At 61.3% G+C, this 19826-nt stretch overlaps 1 protein-coding gene across 2 annotated transcripts in view; it reads right to left on the bottom strand.

The window, feature by feature from the left end:
- NFIC (nuclear factor I C) overlaps positions 1 to 14224 on the bottom strand; it is a 38508-nt gene extending 24284 nt beyond the window's left edge. The window contains exon 1 of one of the 2 annotated variants that reach the window (XM_084220877.1): positions 13696 to 14224. In XM_084220877.1, coding sequence (XP_084077003.1) covers positions 13696 to 13698 — 3 coding nt within the window. In that variant the 5' untranslated portion in view covers positions 13699 to 14224. Of the gene's footprint in view, positions 1 to 11449; positions 12521 to 13695 lie in introns of those variants that run through there. The other variant, XM_084220876.1, reaches the window with a different exon arrangement.
- Between the last annotated feature and the right edge of the window lie 5602 nt (positions 14225 to 19826).

Below are 19826 nucleotides of genomic sequence, written 5' to 3' on the forward strand. Positions count from 1 at the left end.
CCAGAGCCAAGAGCATCCCTCAGCCAACACCCACACGCGGCTGGGGGCTGTGGGTGGGCAGGACTGTTCCCACTACGGGTTCTGGTGGAAGGGTGAGCATAAACGGGGCAGATCGGGGCTCCGAGCCCTCATTTGCCGCCGCGATGCTCAGCCCCGCTCAGGATCAGCCCAGGAGCGGGGGGTTGGCTGGTACAGCCCCCGGTGCTCACCACGCACCCAGGACCACGGTGACCACGCACCCCTCACTGAGCAGCCCTGGGCTGCCCACACCTGGCGCTGCACAAAAACCCCCGCCTGGTCCTGTGAGCCCCCCGGAGCAGGCAGGTCCCGCCGCCCCCGGGGCCGGGCCGGTGCCCACCTGCCCGCGCCTACGTGCCGGGGCGGGAGCGGTGCCGGCGCTCGCCCTCGCAGGTGCTGCGGCTGCGAGCGGGGGCGCGGGGAGCGCGCCGAGGCCGCGGGTCACAGGAGGCCGCGGCGGCAGAGAACCTGCCAGTTGCTTTGGAAAACATCAGGAAGAAAAGCAGCTCTCTTGGCAGCCCCGGGCTCCGGTGCCAGCGCTGCCTGGGCCCCCGCCAGCCAGCACAGCCCGCCCCGCAGACGGCAGCTGGGGGTGGCCCAGGTGGGATGGAGCCGGAGGGGGCTTCTCCGGCGGCACGGTACGTGCCCCGACATCGTGCCCAGCACCGCCTCTGGTCTGCCTGCGTGCACCCCCACCCCAGCAACAACTGGCATTGCCGGTCCCCGGGTTTTCTAAATGTGCCCCAAACTGGGGAGCAGCGTGCCCAGCATGCAGGGAGGGGTACGGATGCCCCAGGGATGTACCCGGTAGCAACACGGCTAGCACTGGGTGGTGGAGGGGCCAGAAGGGTTCTGCTGAGGGAGGCTCGACAGTGTGAGAGCCCAAAACCACTCGCTGCCTTCCCGGAGACTCACTTGGACTTCCCAGATATCTCAGTTTCCTCAGGTGCCGTCTCTGTGCGTCCCCTTTGGGGTTTGGGAGCCGACGGCTCAGCCACTTTCCCAGGGTGACCCCACCTGCCCCCAGGGTGAGGCGCTGCCTTTCCAAAAATAAGGAAACTGAGGCATGTCACCTGCCAGGCGAGCCCACAGAAGAGGCAGGATGCGACGGTGACTGTTGAGAGGTCTGGAAGCAGCACTGGGGGACCCAGCCCACAGCCACGGAGATGTCCCCTCGTCCTGGGAAGCATGCCGTGGCCACCAGCACCAGAGCCACGTGGCTTCCCAGCCGAAACCCCCCCGGGGCTCCAAGGAAGGGAAATGTTTTATGGAATTGGGGAAAAAAAAAAGAAAAATAAAGAAAAGAGCTTTGCCAACGGGTCCTGGAGCTGCTAGCTCCTCCACCCTGCCCTGCGTCAGCGTGAGGCCCTGGGGGTGGCCTGTCCCCCCCATCCCTGCTCCTGGCACATGGCAGGGGCTGCAGTGTCCGAGACCCAGTGCTTTGCCCATCCCACATCCCAGCCTGGGAGCTGCCAGGATGTGACCTGGGGATGGAATTTGTTCCCAGGAGCACAGAGGGAAACTGAGGCAGGAGATGTGTTGGGGCTGGCAGCACCTTGTTCGTTCTGGGGAGGGGACACCACCAGCAAGGGTCCCTCCAGCCCCCCCGTGCCGGGCCCAGGGCTCTGAGCCTGGCTTTAGCCCCTGACGCAGGAGGTTTGATTTCCCTCCCAACATATTTTTAGCCCTGCTTGCTTTGTCCTGGCCTTTCCGAGGGGGATTAGTCGTGCACCATGAAAGGTGTGGGGTGCAGAGAGGTGTCCCCAGCTCCCTCCTGGGGGTGCCTGCTGGGGGGGGTTGGTGCTAGGGGCGTCTCTGCACCCCATGATGGTCAGTGCTGTGATGGGTTTGTGGGGCTCACTTTGCTGCAAATCCAATCCCTGCAGCAAGTCAGTGGTTAAAAATAGCCCTGGCCTTTTGCCGCGGCATCGGCGACCTCGCAGGAGGATCGGCCACCCCAGCGCCCTGGAGGTGAAGAGTTCATGGCCCCCCCCCACGGCCCCAGCGCCTTTGCTGTGCCATGGATGTGCCAAAGGCTCAGCCCCTCCTCCAGCATCTCATCGGCTCCCTGGGTGCTCGGGACAACCTGCCAGGACCCTCCACAGAGAGAGGGAGAAACTGAGGCACGGGGCGGTGCCCGGAGATCAAAGGGGCTGGGCGTGTCCCCAAAGGGTCAGCTCTGAGCCTGGCCAGACCCTGCACGCCGAGCACTGAGGGATGGGACTAGCTCAACGAGGTGGAAGGGGAATGTTCATCCGCTTTCGGCAGCTCAGCAGAGCCTTCCTGGGCAGATTCAAAGGCTGAGCCTGGCTGGGTCCTATTTCGGGAGGGTTTTGGACGCCTCCCAAGTGACAGAAGTGGGTGGGGGCTGACCTGCACAAAGGGACTCTGTTCGGGACGCTGGGCTCGGCGGTGCCCGGCGCGGAGGCCGGTGGCTGTGGCCGGTCCCCTTGCTCCCCCCGTGATGGGTCAGCAGCCCGGGCCGGGCGGGGGGCGAGTGCCCTCCTCCCGTGCCGGGTGCCGTTCCCCACCTGGATGTAAACTGAGGCGCGGGGCGGGACTGCCCTTGCCTCCCGGGTGCTGCTGTAACCGCTAAGTGACACTGCCATACCGCGGAGACGGCCGTGCCAACCTGCCTCGTGACGTGGGCTCCAACAGCCACCCGCCCTGGGCTACTTGCCCAGGCTGGCCCTGAGCCATCCCCTAGGGGAGTCCAAGGTCCTGACGCGGGGTCGGCACTTTGGGAGCCAATCCCCCTGTCACAACTCCACGACAGAACAGGAAAAACCCCCTGACAGGCCGGATCCCACTGGCTCCGTGCCACCATAGGGCGCACTGGGGTACCAGCACCACTGGCCCTGGGACTGGGAGCCCTCCTGTCACCTCACCCTCCCCTCGCTGGACACCTCAGGGCCTGGGGGCTCCAGAGAGCTCCAGGGCCACGGTGCCAACACCAACCCGGGCACATTGGCACGCTGCCTGCCAGCAGAGCTGTGTGCGCCCACGGGCACCAGCAACAGAGCCCGGGGTGTGGCCTGAGGTCCTCACCAAGGTCATGCTGGGCAAGCTCCCGTCCCTGTCCCCACATAGGACGCTGCAGTTGTGGCTCGGCCCCGGCTGCCGCTGGTGACTCCTCTCTCCAGCCAATTCCCCACCGCAAGGCGAGGAAGCTGGTGAGCGCGTCCCGGTTCCCTCCGGCGGTACCTCAGGATGCGATGCAGTCATCGTTAATGCATCTGGACTCATTTATGGGGATGAGAAAATGTTTCCAGGTTTCCCACAAAGTCCCATTAAGATCCCAGTCCCACTCTATTTTTAGTGCCCTCATCAACAACGCCTTTCCCAGCCACCCCGGCGCTCCATGGGGCTGGTGGGGGCACCCTGGGCACACACCTGCCTGGCTCTGTGGGGAGCTGAGCTGCACCCAGACTGGGCAGCTGGAGGGGGCAAACTCTGGCCCTGCACTCCTGACCCAGTAGCTTTGCACCTATGGGTGTACCCTGGGAGTGGGAGTGCCCCAGCCTGGCATTTGCCTGGGAGCAGAGAAAGAAAGAAACACGGTGGGAAGCAACAGAAAAAGCCACCCCAGGTCGCAGCGTCAGTGGACGCTGCAGGACCCCATCACCACGGAGGATGGAGAGCGGCTGGGTCTGAGAATCGCTGCAGGTGTAGGGTCACGCCCTGCAGCACCAGATTGTCACCTGGTGATGGCCAGTGGCTGTCCCAGCCAACCCGTCCATCAGCAACCCCCAGCGCCCTGGCAGCGTCTCCTCCCAGGCAGCGGGTGCCCACAGGGCTCTCGGTACAGCTGGCAAGGGCGCCAGGATCCTGCCCTCGGCGCTGCGCCCTCCCGGGCTATCTATAGCCATGACCTCAGCGGGAACCGGGGCAGGACCCGGCCGCGCATCGTCCCTTCTTGGCAGGGCCACCGCCTCAGCCCCCACCCGGCACAGAACTGCCGCCAAGCCGAGGCTTTTATCCCGTACGTTCGCTAATCCGGCGGGATTCGATGTCAGGGCCTGCCCACGGGAGGCTCACAAAGGCCGTTTCCAGGGGTGCCCAGCCAAGCGATGGAGAACGCCAGCCGGGAAGGGCAGACGGCGGTGCTGGGTGTCACCGCGTTAGGTGACAGGCTCTGACCCCGGGGGCTGGACGGGCGGGAATGTGTATGACCCGGCTGCGAAGAGGTCGAGCAGGGGACGTCCTTGCGTAGGCAGGGGTGACATGAGGACACCCCGCAGCTGCGCCCCGCAGGCGTCGGGGTCACAGCCTCCCGCAGAGCCGGGGGTCGTGGGGAGGACCTGCTCGCTCTGCGCCGACTGCCCCGGGGGAAGCGGGAAAGGGGTGGCCCAGAGGAGGGGAATTTCCCCAGCTTTTTTCTCCAGCAAACTCCTTGGCTTGTGCAATTAGAGAAATTTGTTTAACAAACTCCCGGGGGAGCGGAGCGGGAAGGTGGGGTGGCGCGCGGCCAGGGCGCTGCTCACACAGGCCCGCTCCCTCCCCGCCTGCGCCTTTGATCAGCAGCGCACTGCGCAGGGGGACGGGAGCCCTTCCCTGCGGCCGGGGCCGCGATGTGCCACGGAAATGCCCCGGACCCTGCGGACACGCTGCCCGTGACAACCCTTTGCCACGTGTCCCCTCAACTGCTGCTTCGCAGCCCCCTCCGCTCATCACCCCCATTGCCATCTCCCTCGGGCTCGCCGGGGTGGCACGACCCTGGCACCCTGCCACGCTCAGCCTCCAACCTCGCGGCCGCAGGTGCGCACACGTGTGTGCCCCGCTGTGCCCGCGCCCAGCGCAGGCTCCGGGCGCGCACCCGCCCGCTCGCTCCCGCTCTCTTTCTCATGCGATGCCATTTCCATCAAAAACTCTTTACTCGGCACTTTTCCCCTCATTGGTATTCACGCCGCGCTCTCGCTGTCCTGGCGCACAGGTTACTAAAGGAGATTTTGCGGCGCAGCGTGGCGGGGGTCACATTTCAGCCTGCGCCGTCTCGCTTTCCCAAATCGCTGGGCAGCAGCCAGGGACGGCGGGAGGGGGTGCAGGATCCGGCACATTACAGCTCCCGCCAGGCAACCGTGGGACCAAACGGCCTCGTCGCCTGTGGCAGCGGGGCGAGGCGGGCTGGCGGCGGCGGCTCTGCAGCACACAGTGATGGGTGGCTCCCCGGGGACAGCCAGCAGGTCACCGGCGCTCGCCGTCCTCCCGGCAGCCCCACGTGCCTGTGCAATGTGGGAGCACCTGAAAAAGGGGGTCTGAGCAGAGAGGGGGGCACACACTTGGCATTGCCACCACTCACCAGCACCCAGATGAGCCCTGGGTGGCATCCACTGTGGGACTGTACCCCCAGAATGACATCCTGGGGTGTGGAGGGAGCAGTAGTGCCTCTCTTTTTCAGGGCTGGTTTGGGGACAGGGGAAATGTCTGGGTGGAAAATCAACATCTCTCTCTCATGGGCTTTTTTTTTTTTTTCTTTCCTTTGAAAGCAAAAATATTTCTTGGTTTTTCGTGATCAGAAACATGTTGGGGTTTTTTTGGACAACAGCCGGTCAAATACCATTTCCCCGTGAAGGGAATGCAGGGGCCCTTTGCAAGGAGAGCAAAAACCTTCTTAAAAAACAAAATAAAATCCCCAGTTTAAAAAAAATCCACCCGGACTTGAATAAGCTCCCAGGGAAGAGGGGTCATCAGGAGGGCCGGATCCCGGCGCTCCCGTGCCAGGCAGTGCTGCTGGAGTGGTGGTGGTGGTGGGGAGGGCAACGTCCACGGCAGGCAGCCCAAAGCCCAGACCTGGGGATTTCGCCCAAAACGCTGCCCAGCGCTGGCTGGCGGCCGGGGAAGGAGGATTAATGCGCTTTTAGAGCAGCGGTGAGTTAACCGAGAAATCAATCCTTGGCAGTGGCTGGCCCCAGGTCCCCCAGCGCGTGAGCGCTGCCGCACCTGAGCCACGGGATCCTTTCCCAGCTCCTCTCCAGGACTTGGGAAGCTCCAGGTCTTGGCGGCTGGTGCAGGGCGCTGGGTCCCGGCCAAGCTGGCACAGAGCGCCCGGCCGCGGGGGATGCCTGCCCATGGCCGACGTGACGGACGGCGAGCTCAGCCACCCGCCCGGGTGCGAGCCAGGCCCCGGGATGCCCGGGGGTACCCTGTGCACCCCCTCCCTGCTGCTGGCACCTTCCAGGGGTCTGCATACCCTCCTCGAGGGTGAGATCTCAGAGTGTCTGGCTGCCAGGGCAGGGAGGGAGGCTGAGCTCAGGCTTTTGCCTGCACTAATTTGTTGCATCCAAAAGCATCTTGGTACCGAAAATCCATAAGGATTCGGCGCTGGGCGCTCCTGGGCTGCCATGAAGCTTCGCCCCACTCAGACTCAGCCCCACCAGCAGCCCTCAGCCGTGCTGTGTGGACGTCACCAGTGATGCCACATGACTCTGGCAGGGCTTGGCACCCACTGATGCCCTGGGTGCTCCCATCGCCTTCGCCACCCTGCCTCGACCTGCCCGGCACACCCCAAGGTGCTGTGGGAGAAATCCTCTCCTCATGGGTCCATAAGGAGAACATCCCTGCCACCCCAGGGCCCTGCCTGCACTTCCCAGCTTGGGTGCAAGGACTGCTGGGGACAGCAGCACCCCCAGCCCCCTCCCACGGGCAGCCAGCCCCCTCGGAGATGCTCTGTGCTGGCACTGCCATCTCTGTGCCGAGGAGCCACAGCACGGCCGGGGGTGGCAGGCAGCATGCCAGCTTCACAGGGAGGGATTTTACCTCCCTGACAACTCTCCTTCCCCTCCAGTGAGGGACTCTGGGGATGCTCCCCACCGCCGTGCCCATCCCCATCCTGCCACCAAGGGCTTGGCTTGTGGCTAGAACAGGTGCAGGCACAAGGGCAGTGATGGGAGGAAAACGGGCACCCCTTGGGCTGCAGGGACATGTCCAGGGACCAGGCACAGGGATGGCTGGCACAGGCACCATCGGGCAAGGAAGGTGGGTGAGCAGACAGGGCAAGCTGTCCCTGTCCCTGGGGCCATTCCCAGAGAGCCCTGCCTGGCAGGGACGTACCTCCACCACCTCCAAAGACAGGACACACTGACCCTCCCTTTCGCCATGAGTACCCTTGAGGCCCTCGAGCTCCCATTCCAGGCCTGCCCAGGGCTCCTCGGGGAGCCGCCTTTCTCTCTCTTTGCTGAGCCCTGATAAGGGCTAGCTGGGCCAGCCCTTGCCATGGTTCCTCTGCCCAGCGAGCCTTGCCACGCCAGCACCGCCTTGGCTACACCGTCCATGCCACAGCCACCTCTGCAAGGGGGGAACGCTGCCGGGTCCAAACAGGATCAGGGTATGGCTCCCAGCATCCATGCCCAGCCCTGCCAGGCTCAGGGGAATAGAAAAGGGAGCCATTCCCAATTGCTCCAAGAGCTCCGGGCAGGGCTCTGGGCTCTGGCAGCTGGGCTTTGTTCAGCAGTCTGCAAAGGCGTGTGCACACCCGCAGCGCTGGGCACGCGCTGGGATCGCTCCCTGTCCCGGAACAGAGGGAACTGTGGGCATGAGGGACCCGAACCACGGTCAGAGAGGGAACCGTAGGCAGGGCGAAGCTGCCCAGGGAAGGAAGAAATCGGCAGGTACCTGGAAAAAGGGCGGCTGATTTACTGCACGAGGCCCCAGACAAGTTCAAGGTGATGAGGGGGAGAGCGGCACAGCGTGAGCGCCGGCCAGCAGCCCCTCACGCAGCTGGCTTTATCCTGTCCCTCCCCGTGTGCCCGTTCTGGCCCTTCGACCCAGCATCAGAAACCTCCCTGAAAACAGGATCTGTTTTTCCCGGGTGAGGATTTCAGATGGGATCGGGCAGGAGCAGTGGGGCAGGGCTCGCCAGGGCAGGCGGGCACGGCGGGCGCCGCGGGGAAAGCGAGGATCTCCCGAAGGTTGCATTTAAAGAACAGCCTCATTGTTTTTCCCAAACAATACTCAGCAGATGGGAGAATTGAAAGTGTGTTGCAACCTTCCCTCTCTTCCCCCGCCATGCCCGGCTTGCTGCTCCCATCCTTTGGCAGCCGATCTGAGCTCCCGGCTGGAAACCAGTTCTCCGGAGCTACTGGTGGAGGGGGTGAGCACCGGTGCTGAAAAGCCCCGGCGCTTTTGGGAAGGGGGCTTGCCAAAGGATGCCCCACGAGATGTGCCCAGCAGGCAGCTCCCTGCTCCAGCCACATGCCCGCAGCAGTGGTGGCAGCCCAGGGATGTGTGGAGCCCAGCCGTGGCCGGAGAGAGGTGGGATCCCCTCGGATGCCTGGAGATGTGGCTGCGACCGTGCCACGTGGCTGCAATGCTTCTGGCAGCCCAGCTCCACCCCCCAGGCCCGGAGTTGTGCCCGTTTGCTGGTACCAAGGTTTGTGCCAGGCTAGCTTAGCCAGGCGCTCCCCGACACCCCCTCGGATCCCGAGCCACTGACTGTGGCACACACGGGGGTCCGTGCCTGGCCACTGGCTCTTGGTCAGGCAGCATGGGTGCATCGCCTCTGCCATCCCAGAATCAGCTCTGCACCCCTAGCATGGAGCCTGGCAGAGGGAAGAGGGTCTCTGACCAGACCCTGCTGGGATGCCCAGCATCCAACATTGCGGTGGCTTTGGAAGATGGCACCCATCTCACTTCATTCCCATCCTGCAGGAACCAGGGTGGGGAGCTGGGGGTGTGCTGGGGGCACTGCCAGGTACCAGGCACGAGCCAGAGGTGAAGGAGCACCACCAGTCATAAAATCTGCAATATTCCCCCACAAGAAGTATCCCAAATGTCCCCCACTGAGGATCCAGGAGCCAAGGATAACTGTTACCGCTTTGGAAATCCCTTTGGCTTCCCGGGAGCGGCTCCCAGGGGACACACGTGCAGGTCCCTGGCAGGTGCTCAGCTCCGGGGTTATTTTGGAGCCTGGGCAGCCGGACACCCCCCGGCCCCCGCCCCGCTTCCCCGTGGGCAGGGTGAGGCCTCGTGCGTGGCGGCGGTTCCGGTGCTGCTTCCCTGCTAATCTCGGCAGCTCCCTCTTGGCTTCCCGGCCTGGCCCCGAGGGGGGACAGAGGTGAGCTGCGGAAGCGGGAGGAAGTCCCCAAGCAGGGACACAGAGCCGGGAGGGCACAGAGCCACCCTCTAGCCTGACGGGAGATACGGCCGAGGCCGCGGCCAGGAGCGTGTCCCGGGCTATCAGCCCTTTGCCAGGGCTATTTCGGTGCCGCTGGGCTCCCCAGCTCGGGCCCGTTCCGGCCGGGAAGGGCGCCTGCCTGCCTGCGGGGTCCCGCGGTGCCAGGGCCGTGCCGGGCTCCAGGGGCTGGCGGTGCTGCTGGTGGGGAGATGCGCAAAGGCCAAGGCAGGGCGGCTCCCGCGCACGTTCCAATGTATCCACATCACCATCCGCAGCTCCCGAGCCCGGGCGAGCCTGCCCGCCGCGCGGGTGGGAAGGGAACGGGAGCGGGAACGGCCGGGCTGGAGCTGGGGACGAGGGCTGGTCCCACCCGAGCCGGGCTCGGTCGGAGCTGAGCCTGTGTCGGGCTGAGGGGGAGGACACCGGAACCTTTCCCGTGCCCGGGCAGTGGGGCAGAGGATCCGTGGAGGAAAAACCAGCTCCCCTCCGTCGGTCAGGAGCAGAGCTGAGAACAGCGCGGGTTTGTGAGGAGAAAGGCTCCTGCCAGCCCCAGCCCGGCCAGAGACCGCACGGCTTCCCACACCACACCAGCACTGTGAGCTGGCAACAACAGGCGCTGCCAACCCAGCACCAGCTGGAGACTCGGAGGGTTGGGAGGTGGTGGGACCCCTGGGAGGGATGGAGTCAGGGTGGGAAAGGCGGGATGGCAGAAAGGGAAAAATAGAAGGAAAAAAACGGAAAAAAAAAAAGAAAAGAGAAAAAAGCAAGCAAGGAAGCAAGCAAGAAAGAAAAAGAGCAAGGGAAAAATTAAAAAGAAAAAAATAGAAGTTAAAGAAAAAGTAAAAATATAAAATAGAAAGAGAAAAAGAAAGAAAAAGAGCTAAAAAAAAAGAAGAAAAGGAAAAGGAAGAAAGAGAAGTAAATAAGCCAGATTGAGGTGTGACCCTTGCCAAGTCAACCACACAACAGGGAGCACCACCTCAGGGTCATCTGAGCAGCCCTGGCACTGCCCACCCTGGCCGTGTCCTCACCAGCCTCACGCTGCGGCGGGGGGAGCCGGGACCGGACCCCGCGCTGTCCCCGCGCCTCAGCGGGCCACGAGGGGACCCCACGGACCCCCACGGACCCCCGTGGGCAGCGCAGCCCCGCAGCCCCGTGCCGAGGGAGGGGGGCTGGCAGGGTAGGGGGTCCTGCAGCAGCCCCCCCTCCCCTCCCCTGTCCTCCCCCCCCAGAGCAGAGCCCGGGGGGCGCAGCACGAGGCCGGGCCCGGAGCGGGCAGCGGCTGCCAGCAGGGAACAGGTTACGAGGCAGAGAAAGCTGCCTGCTCAATAATTAAATAAATATCAGCGATCAATAAGCACAATGCAAAGGCAGAGCCGCAGTGGTCGTGCTGTGGGCAGGGGGGGTTCCTGGGCGTCCCCCCCGCGGCCATCCCCGCTCTTGGGGGGTTGCAGGGACGCCCCGCTCGCAGCACCGCGGGCCCAGGCACGGCCGCCCTGCCGCGTGCCGCCGGACCACGGCGTGGCCTGGGGTGACATCAGCGTCCCCACGCACGGCTGGGGGCTGCCCCTCGTCACCCCGACACCCTGACGGGGGCTGGCATCGCCCCTCGCCTGGCATACCGCGGGGGTGCCCCCACATCCTGCCGTGCACGGCTCCCCTGCCCTCTCGCCCGCCGGCGCAGCGTGGCACGGCCGGGCGCGCGTTGTCCCAAAGTCGGAGGGTTCTGAACAAAATGCCCGTGGCCCCCCACCCCTTGCACCCCACCATGTGCAGCCAGGCTGGGGGGAGGGAAGGAAAAAGTTTCACGCTACGCAAGAGGCGGCACGGCCGAGCCCGAGCCTGCAGCGCCGACCCCCCCGGGCTCCCCCAGCCCGCCGAGGACCCCCCGCACCCCACGGAGCCCCCCCGCACCCCCAGAGCCGGCGGCTTCCCCGCACCACCCACCTCTGGGCGCAGCGACCAAAAAATAAAACCCAAACCACAACGCAATCTTCCAACCCCCCCACGCCCCAAGTGAAAGTGAAGGCTGAAAAAACCCAAAAAGCACCAGAAACACCATAAAAAAACCCTGCAAAAGGCGAGGGAGGGGGACAGGAGGGGAACGCGGCTCCTCTGAGCAGCCCTGCACGGCCCCGAGCCGCCTTTCTCTGTTATGATTATTTTTAGGGAGGGAGGTGTTGCATTTTCTTGGGTTTTCTTTTTTTTTCTTTTTTTTTTTTTTTTTTTTTTTTTTTTTTTTGTATTGCAAGTGCTAAAGTCTGTTGCGGCGAAAGGAGCAAATTGGGGGGAGGGGGACGCGGGGGGGGTCCCGGTTACCTGGGTCAGGCAGAGAGGAGACGAATACATCCCGAGCCGTGCTGGGAAAGTGCCTAATTGCAGGGCTGAGACTCGAGGCGTAAAAGTTACTGAGTCATTTCGGAGGCTGGAGCAGTCCGGGCGTTTTTTCTCTCTCTCTCCTCCGGAGCGGCTCTGCGGGGCCCGGGGGGGGGCAGCCGGGCACGGGGGGGCGGCCCCGCGGGAGGGGGGGCCGAGGAGGAAATAAAAAGATTCCAACTTCCACCCCCCCGCCAAAAAAACTAAAAAAAAAAAAAAAAAGAAACCAAACCAAAACAAACCAACCCCTAAAAAAAATTAAAAATAAAAAGCAAAATTCCCCCCCCCCACTTGGAAAATAAAGCGCTTTTTTGTTGTTGTTGTTTGTTTGGGGTTTTGGGGGGGCGGCTTAAAGAGGCAGGAGGGTCATCCTCGCCTCGGGGGGGGGTCAGGGGTCCGCACCCAGCCTGCAGGCACGGGCGGCGGGGAAGTTAGAAGGGAAGCTGCTCCATCCGAGACCCAGGCAGCGGAGAGAGAGAGAGGAAAGAAAGAATGAGAAAATGAAAAAAAAAAAAAAAGACAAAAAAAAAAAAAAAGAGCGAGGAATGAAGTGACGTTATGAAAAAAGCCCATCCCAAAATATTACATCCCATTTAAAGATGTAGGAACCCCCTTTGGCTCGCAGGGCCGAGGCGCTGCGGGGCAGGGGGGGCGGGGGAGGGACGGGGCCCCCGCGGACGGCGAATCCCCCCCTCGGCCCGGCGCGGCCAGCGCGGAGCGCGCCCGGCTTTGCTTGTTTTGGGGGTGTTATTTTTTATTTATTTTTTATTTTTTTTAACTAAACGGAGCCAATCCGGCGATGGGAGAGAAAAAACCCTGCAGATTCATGTGCAACTTCTGAGCAGCGGCCCCGGCGCGGGGGGGGGGTAGTGGTGTTACTCCCCGCACCCAGCCCCGGTGCGGGGGGGCCGCCCCGCGCTGCCCCCGCTGCATCCCGCTCATCCCGCGGAGACGCTTATCCCCCCCGCGTTATTTAACCACCGGCAGCATCACGGAGCCACGGGGGAAGAAAGCGCCACGGGCAGCCCCGCGCCCCCCCTCGCGTCCCGGGGAGCCCCGCAACCCCCCCCCGCACAAAGAGAGCGGGAGGTGAAAAAAGCGGAGCCTGCGCCCGGCAAACTCCAAACCGCAAGTTCTCGCTCCGCAAGCCCCCGGCCCCGGCCGATCGCGGGCGCTAATGACGCTAATTAGAGAGCGCGCGGGGAGCGCCACGGGCGGAACACAAAGGGGATCCCCGGGCACCTCCCGGCCCGGGGGGGCCGCGCCCCGCTCCCCTCTCGCACCGGGGGTCGCCCGTCCCTTCAGGAACCTGACCCACAGCGCGGCCGCTCCCGGCGCGGGGCCGCGGCTCCAGCGCTGCTTCTTTCCCCCCCAAAAATAAGAAAACCGCTTTTTTTGGCTTTTTTTTTTTTTTTTTTCTCTCTCTGCGGGGACGAGCCCCTGCAGCGCCTCTTCCCGCACAACTAATTTCCACTCTCAACTTCTGCCGACCCCCACGGCCCATTCCCGCCCGGGGTTGGGGTTCGCCCCGCGCCCTCCCCCCGCAGGGACATCCCCGCGGGATGCGGCGGCTCCGCGCAAACTTAGCCGGGCGGGCCCGGTCTCCGCATCCTCCCGGGGTGGCTCGGGCCGCGCCGCCGCGCTGCCCCCGTGGCCTGGCAGGAGGAGAAGCGGGCGAAGCCCTGCACAGCGGGGCCCGGGGAAACGTTTTTATTCTCACATCGAGCACGGTGATTCCCTTCTCCCACCCCAGTATGGGCAGGGCGGCCCCGCGCAGCGCGGACTTGAGCGCGACCCTCCCGGGCGTCACTTCCAAGTTCAAGTCGGTGCGGCTGGCGGCCTCTCCGCCCCTTTTTTAGCGGCCATTTTCAGATCCATCCAGTCCTCCGCTGGCTGCGGAGGCTCCCCCCGCGCCGCGCCGCGACCTCCCCGCCGGGCGGCTCCCGCCGCCGCCTCCGCCCCCCGGTACCGCGGGGCGGGTGGGCAGGGGGAGGAGAGACGGCGGCAGCTTCCCCCCGCCCGCCCCCGCCGCCCGCTCCCCCCCGCCCCGACACCGTATTAAACTCGCCCCGCCGCCCCCTCCCCGGCAGCAACTTTTGCTCGTGGGGGCACCCGCAAACACACGCACACGGGGGGGTGAAGGGGAGAGGGGGAAGTAGAAGAGAAAACGAAAGTGTCATGGGACCTACCATCGCCAAGTGCAATTAACGGGCTCCAAGTTGCTGCGAAGCGCAAAGCAAAGAGGATGGATGGGCTGGTTTGGGATTTTGGTCTAAAACGTGTGTTTTCCACCGCGCCGAAGGAGGAGGAAAAAACCGCTGCCCCGCGAAAGAATTAAAAAATTAAAACCCCAATAATAATAATAATAATAACAATGATGGTAATTATAGTAAAAGTCCTCCGAGGCCAGCGGCACAGCACAGTGTCCCCCGCGGGCGGTCACCCTCGCTCCGGCTCCGTCGCGCTGCCGGGGGCCATGCTCCGGGAGGGGGGCCGGGCTGCGGGGCGGGGGGCGCGGGGCGGCGGTGACGGGCGGCGGGAGCGCGGAGCCCGCGCCCGGCCGGGCCTTGTGCGCTGCGGGGGTGGCGGGGCTGGGGGATGGCGAGGGGGGGTGCGATGGGTATTTTTGGAAGGCAAGCAAAAAAAAAAAAAAAAAAATTTTTTTTTCTAAAAATTAAAAAAAAAAATTTAAAAAGAAATTAAAAATAAAGCCCGGGAGCGGGGCGGGCGGGCGGCGCCTACGGCAGAGCAGCGCGGGCATCCCCCCCGCGCCCCCCCGGCGCAGCCCCACTCCGGCCGGGCACGGCTCCTCCTCGCAGCCCGCAGCGCCCCGGCCCCATCGCCGCCGCCCCCGCCTCCTCCTCCTCCTCTGCCTCCTCCCCTCGCCCGGGGCACCGGCGGCGTTGCGGCGGGGACGCTCCCGGTGCGGGGGCGGGGAGGGAGGAGGAGGAGGAGGGAGAGAAGGAGGTGGAGGAGGAGGAGGAGGAAGGCTCCGGCCCCGCTCGCCCGGCAGCGCGACGGCGGCCCCCGGATGGTGCGGGTAGGTGGCGGGGGCTGCGGCGCGGCCCCCCCGGGGCCGGCTGGCTGCGGGGCCGCCCCTCCGGCCCTGCCCGGCGCGGGGGAGGCGGGGGGGGGGCGCGGCCCCGGTGCGGAGCTACCGCAGCGCGGGGAGGAGCCGCGGGCAGCGCTGGGCCCACCGCCCGCCCCCGCCCCGGGCATCCCCCGGGCACCCCCGGCCCCGCTCAGCCCTGGCCGCCAGATCCCAGCCCGGGCATTCCCCGGGCACGGCCCCGGCTCCGCGCCGCGGAGACTCGCCCTCATCCCGGCACATGGACACCCCCCGTTCCACGGACGCAGCTCAGCACCCCCGGCGCGGACACCCCGCGGTCACTCCAGTTCCCGGGTGCACACACCCCGTTGGTCCCCCCCCGCCACCCCCACCCCCGGGTGCCCTGCTCACCCTCCCTGCCACCCCCTGACCTTGGGGGCAGCCACCCCCCGGCTGTGTCCCCTCCAGCCCTCTCGAGCATCCTCCATCCCCTGCAGGGCTCCCCACCCACGGCTGTCCCCCACACTCCCGGGTTCTGTTCCCTTCACCCCCTCCCCAGGAGCCCCCCCGGGTTCCCCCCGTCTCTCAAGGCCACAGGCTGCTTTGCACCGGGGCTGGGCGGCTCGGGGGCTTTGCCCCCTCCCCAGTCCCACTCAAAAGTTGGCAGCGACCCGGGCACTGGGCTCGCTGCGGCTGTGGGGAAGGGCTTGGGGTGGGGGGAAAGCGATTCCTTCATTTCTATCGACCCCTTTTGTGTCTGGACCTGGATTTTTAACCCTTGTTATCGAGTAATCCTTTAATCTCTTAATCCTTTCAAATAACCATATTTTCCTATAGGAAGGCAACAAAAATTAGATATTTTTTCAGTGTGCTGAGGGCCGAAGTGTGCATCGTGTGCCTGGATTTTTCGGCACGCTCCGTAGTCCTGAACAAACAGGAACATAATCTCCGTCTGCCTTGAGCTCAAATGGTTTCAGTGTGATAAATAATATGCTAAATAATTTATTGTGTATTTTAAAAATAAAATTAAAGCAAACGACTCAGTCATTTCACTGGTTTTTATTCCATAATTTTCCCCCTTTTTTTTATATATATACTTTTTTTTAGGGGGGTACTCTGAGCCTGATCATTTTTACAATCTCAGCTCAAATTTAGCAGGGATTTTGGATACACGGGAGGTTTATTTTATCCATCCCCCATATCCCCTTTGCCTGCTAAACCCACCACATGCATACCAAGATACTGGACATTAATTTGTACATTCACAGGGTATTATATTATATAAATATATATATAATATATATGCATATATTTACTGAGTTATTTGTCAAACACAAGTACGGCCATCGGCCTTATGGAAATGAGATCTAATTTTGTTCCAGCTGTCTATAAAAAAAAAAAAAAAAAGAAAAAATTCTTTAAATTTAAAACCTCTCGAACTTTTTTCATGTTGTTTTTTTGGTTTTTTTTTTAATCACCATCTGCTCCCCCCCAAAAAAGCCACTTCCCTGTTTTAAAGCTTAAAAAAAAAAAAAAAAAAAAAAGGCTGAAATGAGCAGTTCCCTCGCCTCGTCCCAGCTCCAGAAGCCTCGAGGAATGTAAACTCGGCGGTAACTCCGCTCGCCGAGCACAGTTTGCATTTTCTGCCCGGCTCTGAGCGCGATACGGCGCAAAAATAAACCCTGGGAAGAATTTGCCAATTTTTAACCGCTTCCAAGGCCGCCGTGGTGCCCGCTGGCAGCTCCCTCTCCCTGCCAGGGTTTTATTTTTCTCCAGTGATTCCTCATCTCCCCTGGCCCGGCGTGTTTGGGGGGACGTGGATATTTGGGCTCAGGCCGTGGGAGATTGCAGGGCTGTGCCAGGCTGCCAGTGCCAGGGTGGGCGAGGAGGGAGAGAAAGAGAGGGCTGGGATTTTATTTTCCCTTCTGCAAGGCCTGGGGGTGCAGGGTGAGGGGGAAGGGGTTATTTATTTCTTCATGATAAAGAAGTTATTATTTATAATAAATAATTATTTATATTTATTTTTTATAAATAAACCACTGCCGTGGTTATTTATTTTTGTAATGCTGTTAAAAGTATTTCCTGGGTGATTCAAAGCTGGGGCTGAAGAGCTGCTGGCCTTGGTTTTGAGACATACCCGTGGGGTTCCAGTGGCCCAGGGGCACACCTTGTGTCGCCCCAAATTCATCCTGCAGTCTGTCCCCCCAAAAGGATCCCATTTCTCCTCTGGCAGTGGGGACTCATCCTGCCAGAACCATAACAGCCCTGGCCGAGGGTGGGAATAATTTCAGTGCAGTGAGTGGCACCTGTCCCCTGGCACTGGCAGGGCCTGAGGCAGAGCAAAGGGCACCCCAAATCCTGACCCCTGATCCAGGCGGTGCTGCAGGATTTGGGGTGCTGCAGGATTTGGGGTGCCGTGGGCTGTGCTGCCCATGGGGCGCAGGAGCTGCCACCAGACCCTGCGGAGACCGTCCCCACTCCCCCTGCTCCCTGCAGCCCCTCAGCCTGAACCCCAATTCCTGGTGTAACCCCCAGGCAGAAAAACACTAAAAATACAAAAATCCTAATTGTTTGTATGTTTCCAGGCTGCCTGTAAACAGTGTTTTGAGGATGGGGATGGAATCCAATTTAATTTTCCCGTGCAGGCCATCCCTGCTGCCTCGAATAAAACAAAAAGAGTGGGGCGGATTTGGGGAGCAGTTCTGTTCCTCCAAGTGGTTTTTCGCAAGGATTAAAGCCTGGAGGTGGAAGCTGAGTTACCCTGATTCCAGGGAGTGGCTGGATCAGGCCCTTTGTTCATTCCATGGGTTTTTATCCCAGCCTGTTTGTGAGCTCACGATCCCCCGTCTATAAAACCAGTGCTTGGAACAAGTGGAAATTTGTGGGGCCCCCCCTCAAAGCTGGATTTTATTTCTAAAGGGCATTTCATGGTTGATTTGTGCTGCTAAGACACCTCGATGCCAACTTTTGGGCTCAGCCAAGGGGGTGCAGATACACATGGAGCAGCACAGGGCTGGATGCCCCGCCATTGCCACGGGAAAACATCCCCCAGCCTCATTAACCCTTTTTTGGGGCTCATTTTTAGCATTTTTACAGGGCTTTTTGCAAGGTCCCATTCTGCTGGATGCAACAGCACAGCCAAGCCACGTCCCTCTCTGGAAAGAGGGAGAGAAAGGGAAATAATCTATGTTGGGATAGCTTTGTTACTGCCTTTCTTTGCTTTTAAAATAACTTTTAAGGAGAATATTCTGGTTTTGACCAGAATTTATTTACTTTATTCCTGCATATGGCTCTTGGCCTGGGTCCCAAACAGGCAGAGGTCTGGCCTGGCTCGATTCAAAGCCAAAACGTGCAATGAAAAGAGATTTTTTTTTTCCCTTTTCTCTTTCTTTCTAAAGCAGGTTTTTAACTAGTGAAATTGTTGCTGACAAGGGGGGGATTTCAGTTTAAAAATTGCTAGCAGATTTCAGGGAATTATTCTGCAGGAATTTCAAGGGGTTTTAGGATTTTTGCTGTGGCTTTTTATTGTTTTTTTGGCTGCAAGTTAGATGTAAAAAAAAAATAATATGAATCCCCATTTTTTCCCCCCACTCTGTATTTTTTCCATTGGCTCAAACATCACCTTTTCCCCCTGGATTTGTTGGAACCAGCCCACAAAGAGCTCGTGTAGCCCTTTTCCTGCTCTCACACAGTGTGCAAAGGGAGCCGTGACCTAACCGGAGCAAAGCTTCCCCAAAATGACCCTAAAACTTGGTTTTACATCAAAAAGGGGCTTTAGGGGGTTTGCCAAATAGCTTCAAACACCACCAGAGGCCCATGGTGCTGCTGCCCTCCATGTGCTGGGGGCTTGGGCCAGGACTTTTGCAGCCACATGTGGGTGGAGGCACCAGGAATTCTTGCAAACACCGAAATTTCACTCGTTAAAAAAAAATTCCCAACAACAACCAAACCCCAAACGCAAAATGCAACCAGGAAATGTTTCCTCACTCGTTTTTTGTTTTTTTTTTTTTTTGTCCACAAAAAACCATAAATCAAATCTGGCCACTCTCCCAGGGCTGGTTTGTCGTGTTGGTGTTGGGGAATTTGGGGAAATTTCTGGAGTGGGAGGAATGGGGAGGAATAAGGCCCTGACTCTTTGTCTGGAGGAGTGAATCCCAGTTTGGTTTTCGTCTCCTCCTGCAGACATAGCTGGCAGAGGGGGGTCCTGCCACTGTCCCCATGTCATGGTCACAGTGCCGTGGCAGCCCCGCAGCCCTGCAGCTCAGTTTAGGGAGCAGAAGCACCCCAATGCCACGAGCCCGGTGACATCCTCGGCACAGGGATGTGGCTCTGCGCCACCACGCTGAGCCCAGCTGCGCCCCAGCGCCGGGGGGGCTCCCCAAAATGTTTGTGTGCCAAGGGGAGTGGCACCCAGGGGTGAGGGAAGAACAAAAGTCCCCCCAAAGATGGCTTTGCTGGAGGGGAGGGCAGAGGAGCTGGGAAGCCATGGGGAGCTGAAAGTGAAAGTGGCAGGCAGTGGGTGCGGCGAGCACGGCCAGTGTTTTGGGGACCCAGCTGGCACCCTGTCCCCTGGGGGATTCAGTCCCCAGGAGCTGGGCCTGGTGAGGGCAAAAGCAGCTGCTGGTGGTGTTTTGGAGCCCCAACAGAAGTGGGAAGGAATCCTGGGGGAATTTTAATCAGTTGCCAAAGCAAACAGAAGCGCGGGGAGGCAAGGAGGTACCTGCTCCCGCGCCGGATCCAGCACCTCCGGCTCAGCCCCCGCCCAGCCCCTTCCCACGGCGTGTGCCCGGCGCTCCAGGGCGATGCCAGGGCGAACACCCGGCAGCAGCCATGGCAAACCAGCACGGCCCATTGCAGCAGCTCCACTGCGGGGCCAGGTGTGGGGCTCGCACTCCCAGCACAGCCCTGCAGCTCAGAGCTGGCCTCGGACTCTCCAGCGGTCCTTAGATGAGGCCTTTGCTGTGGTAGGAAATGGTTTCTCTGAGGATTTTGTTTGCCAGAGGAGAAAACTGGGTTGGAATTTGCAAGAAGAAAGTCTGAGGGGAATGGCAAAGAATTATTATATTAGTTTTCCAGAAGGAGCTTCCAATTGTGCCGGCACACAGCGACGTGTCCCGGAGCGACACAAACGGGGGCAATACCCAAAAGTGATATTAGGTGAAGGGTCCCTTTCCCAGGAAAAGTTTGGCAACTCGCAGACTCTGTTGCCAGCCTCTGTCTGCAGCTAAACCAATTACTGCAGACAAATTGGCATGGACATTCGGCTCACTG

Source organism: Fringilla coelebs (genome assembly GCF_963513975.1).
Source record: "Fringilla coelebs genome assembly, chromosome: 24".
Taxonomy (NCBI): Eukaryota; Metazoa; Chordata; class Aves; order Passeriformes; family Fringillidae; genus Fringilla; species Fringilla coelebs.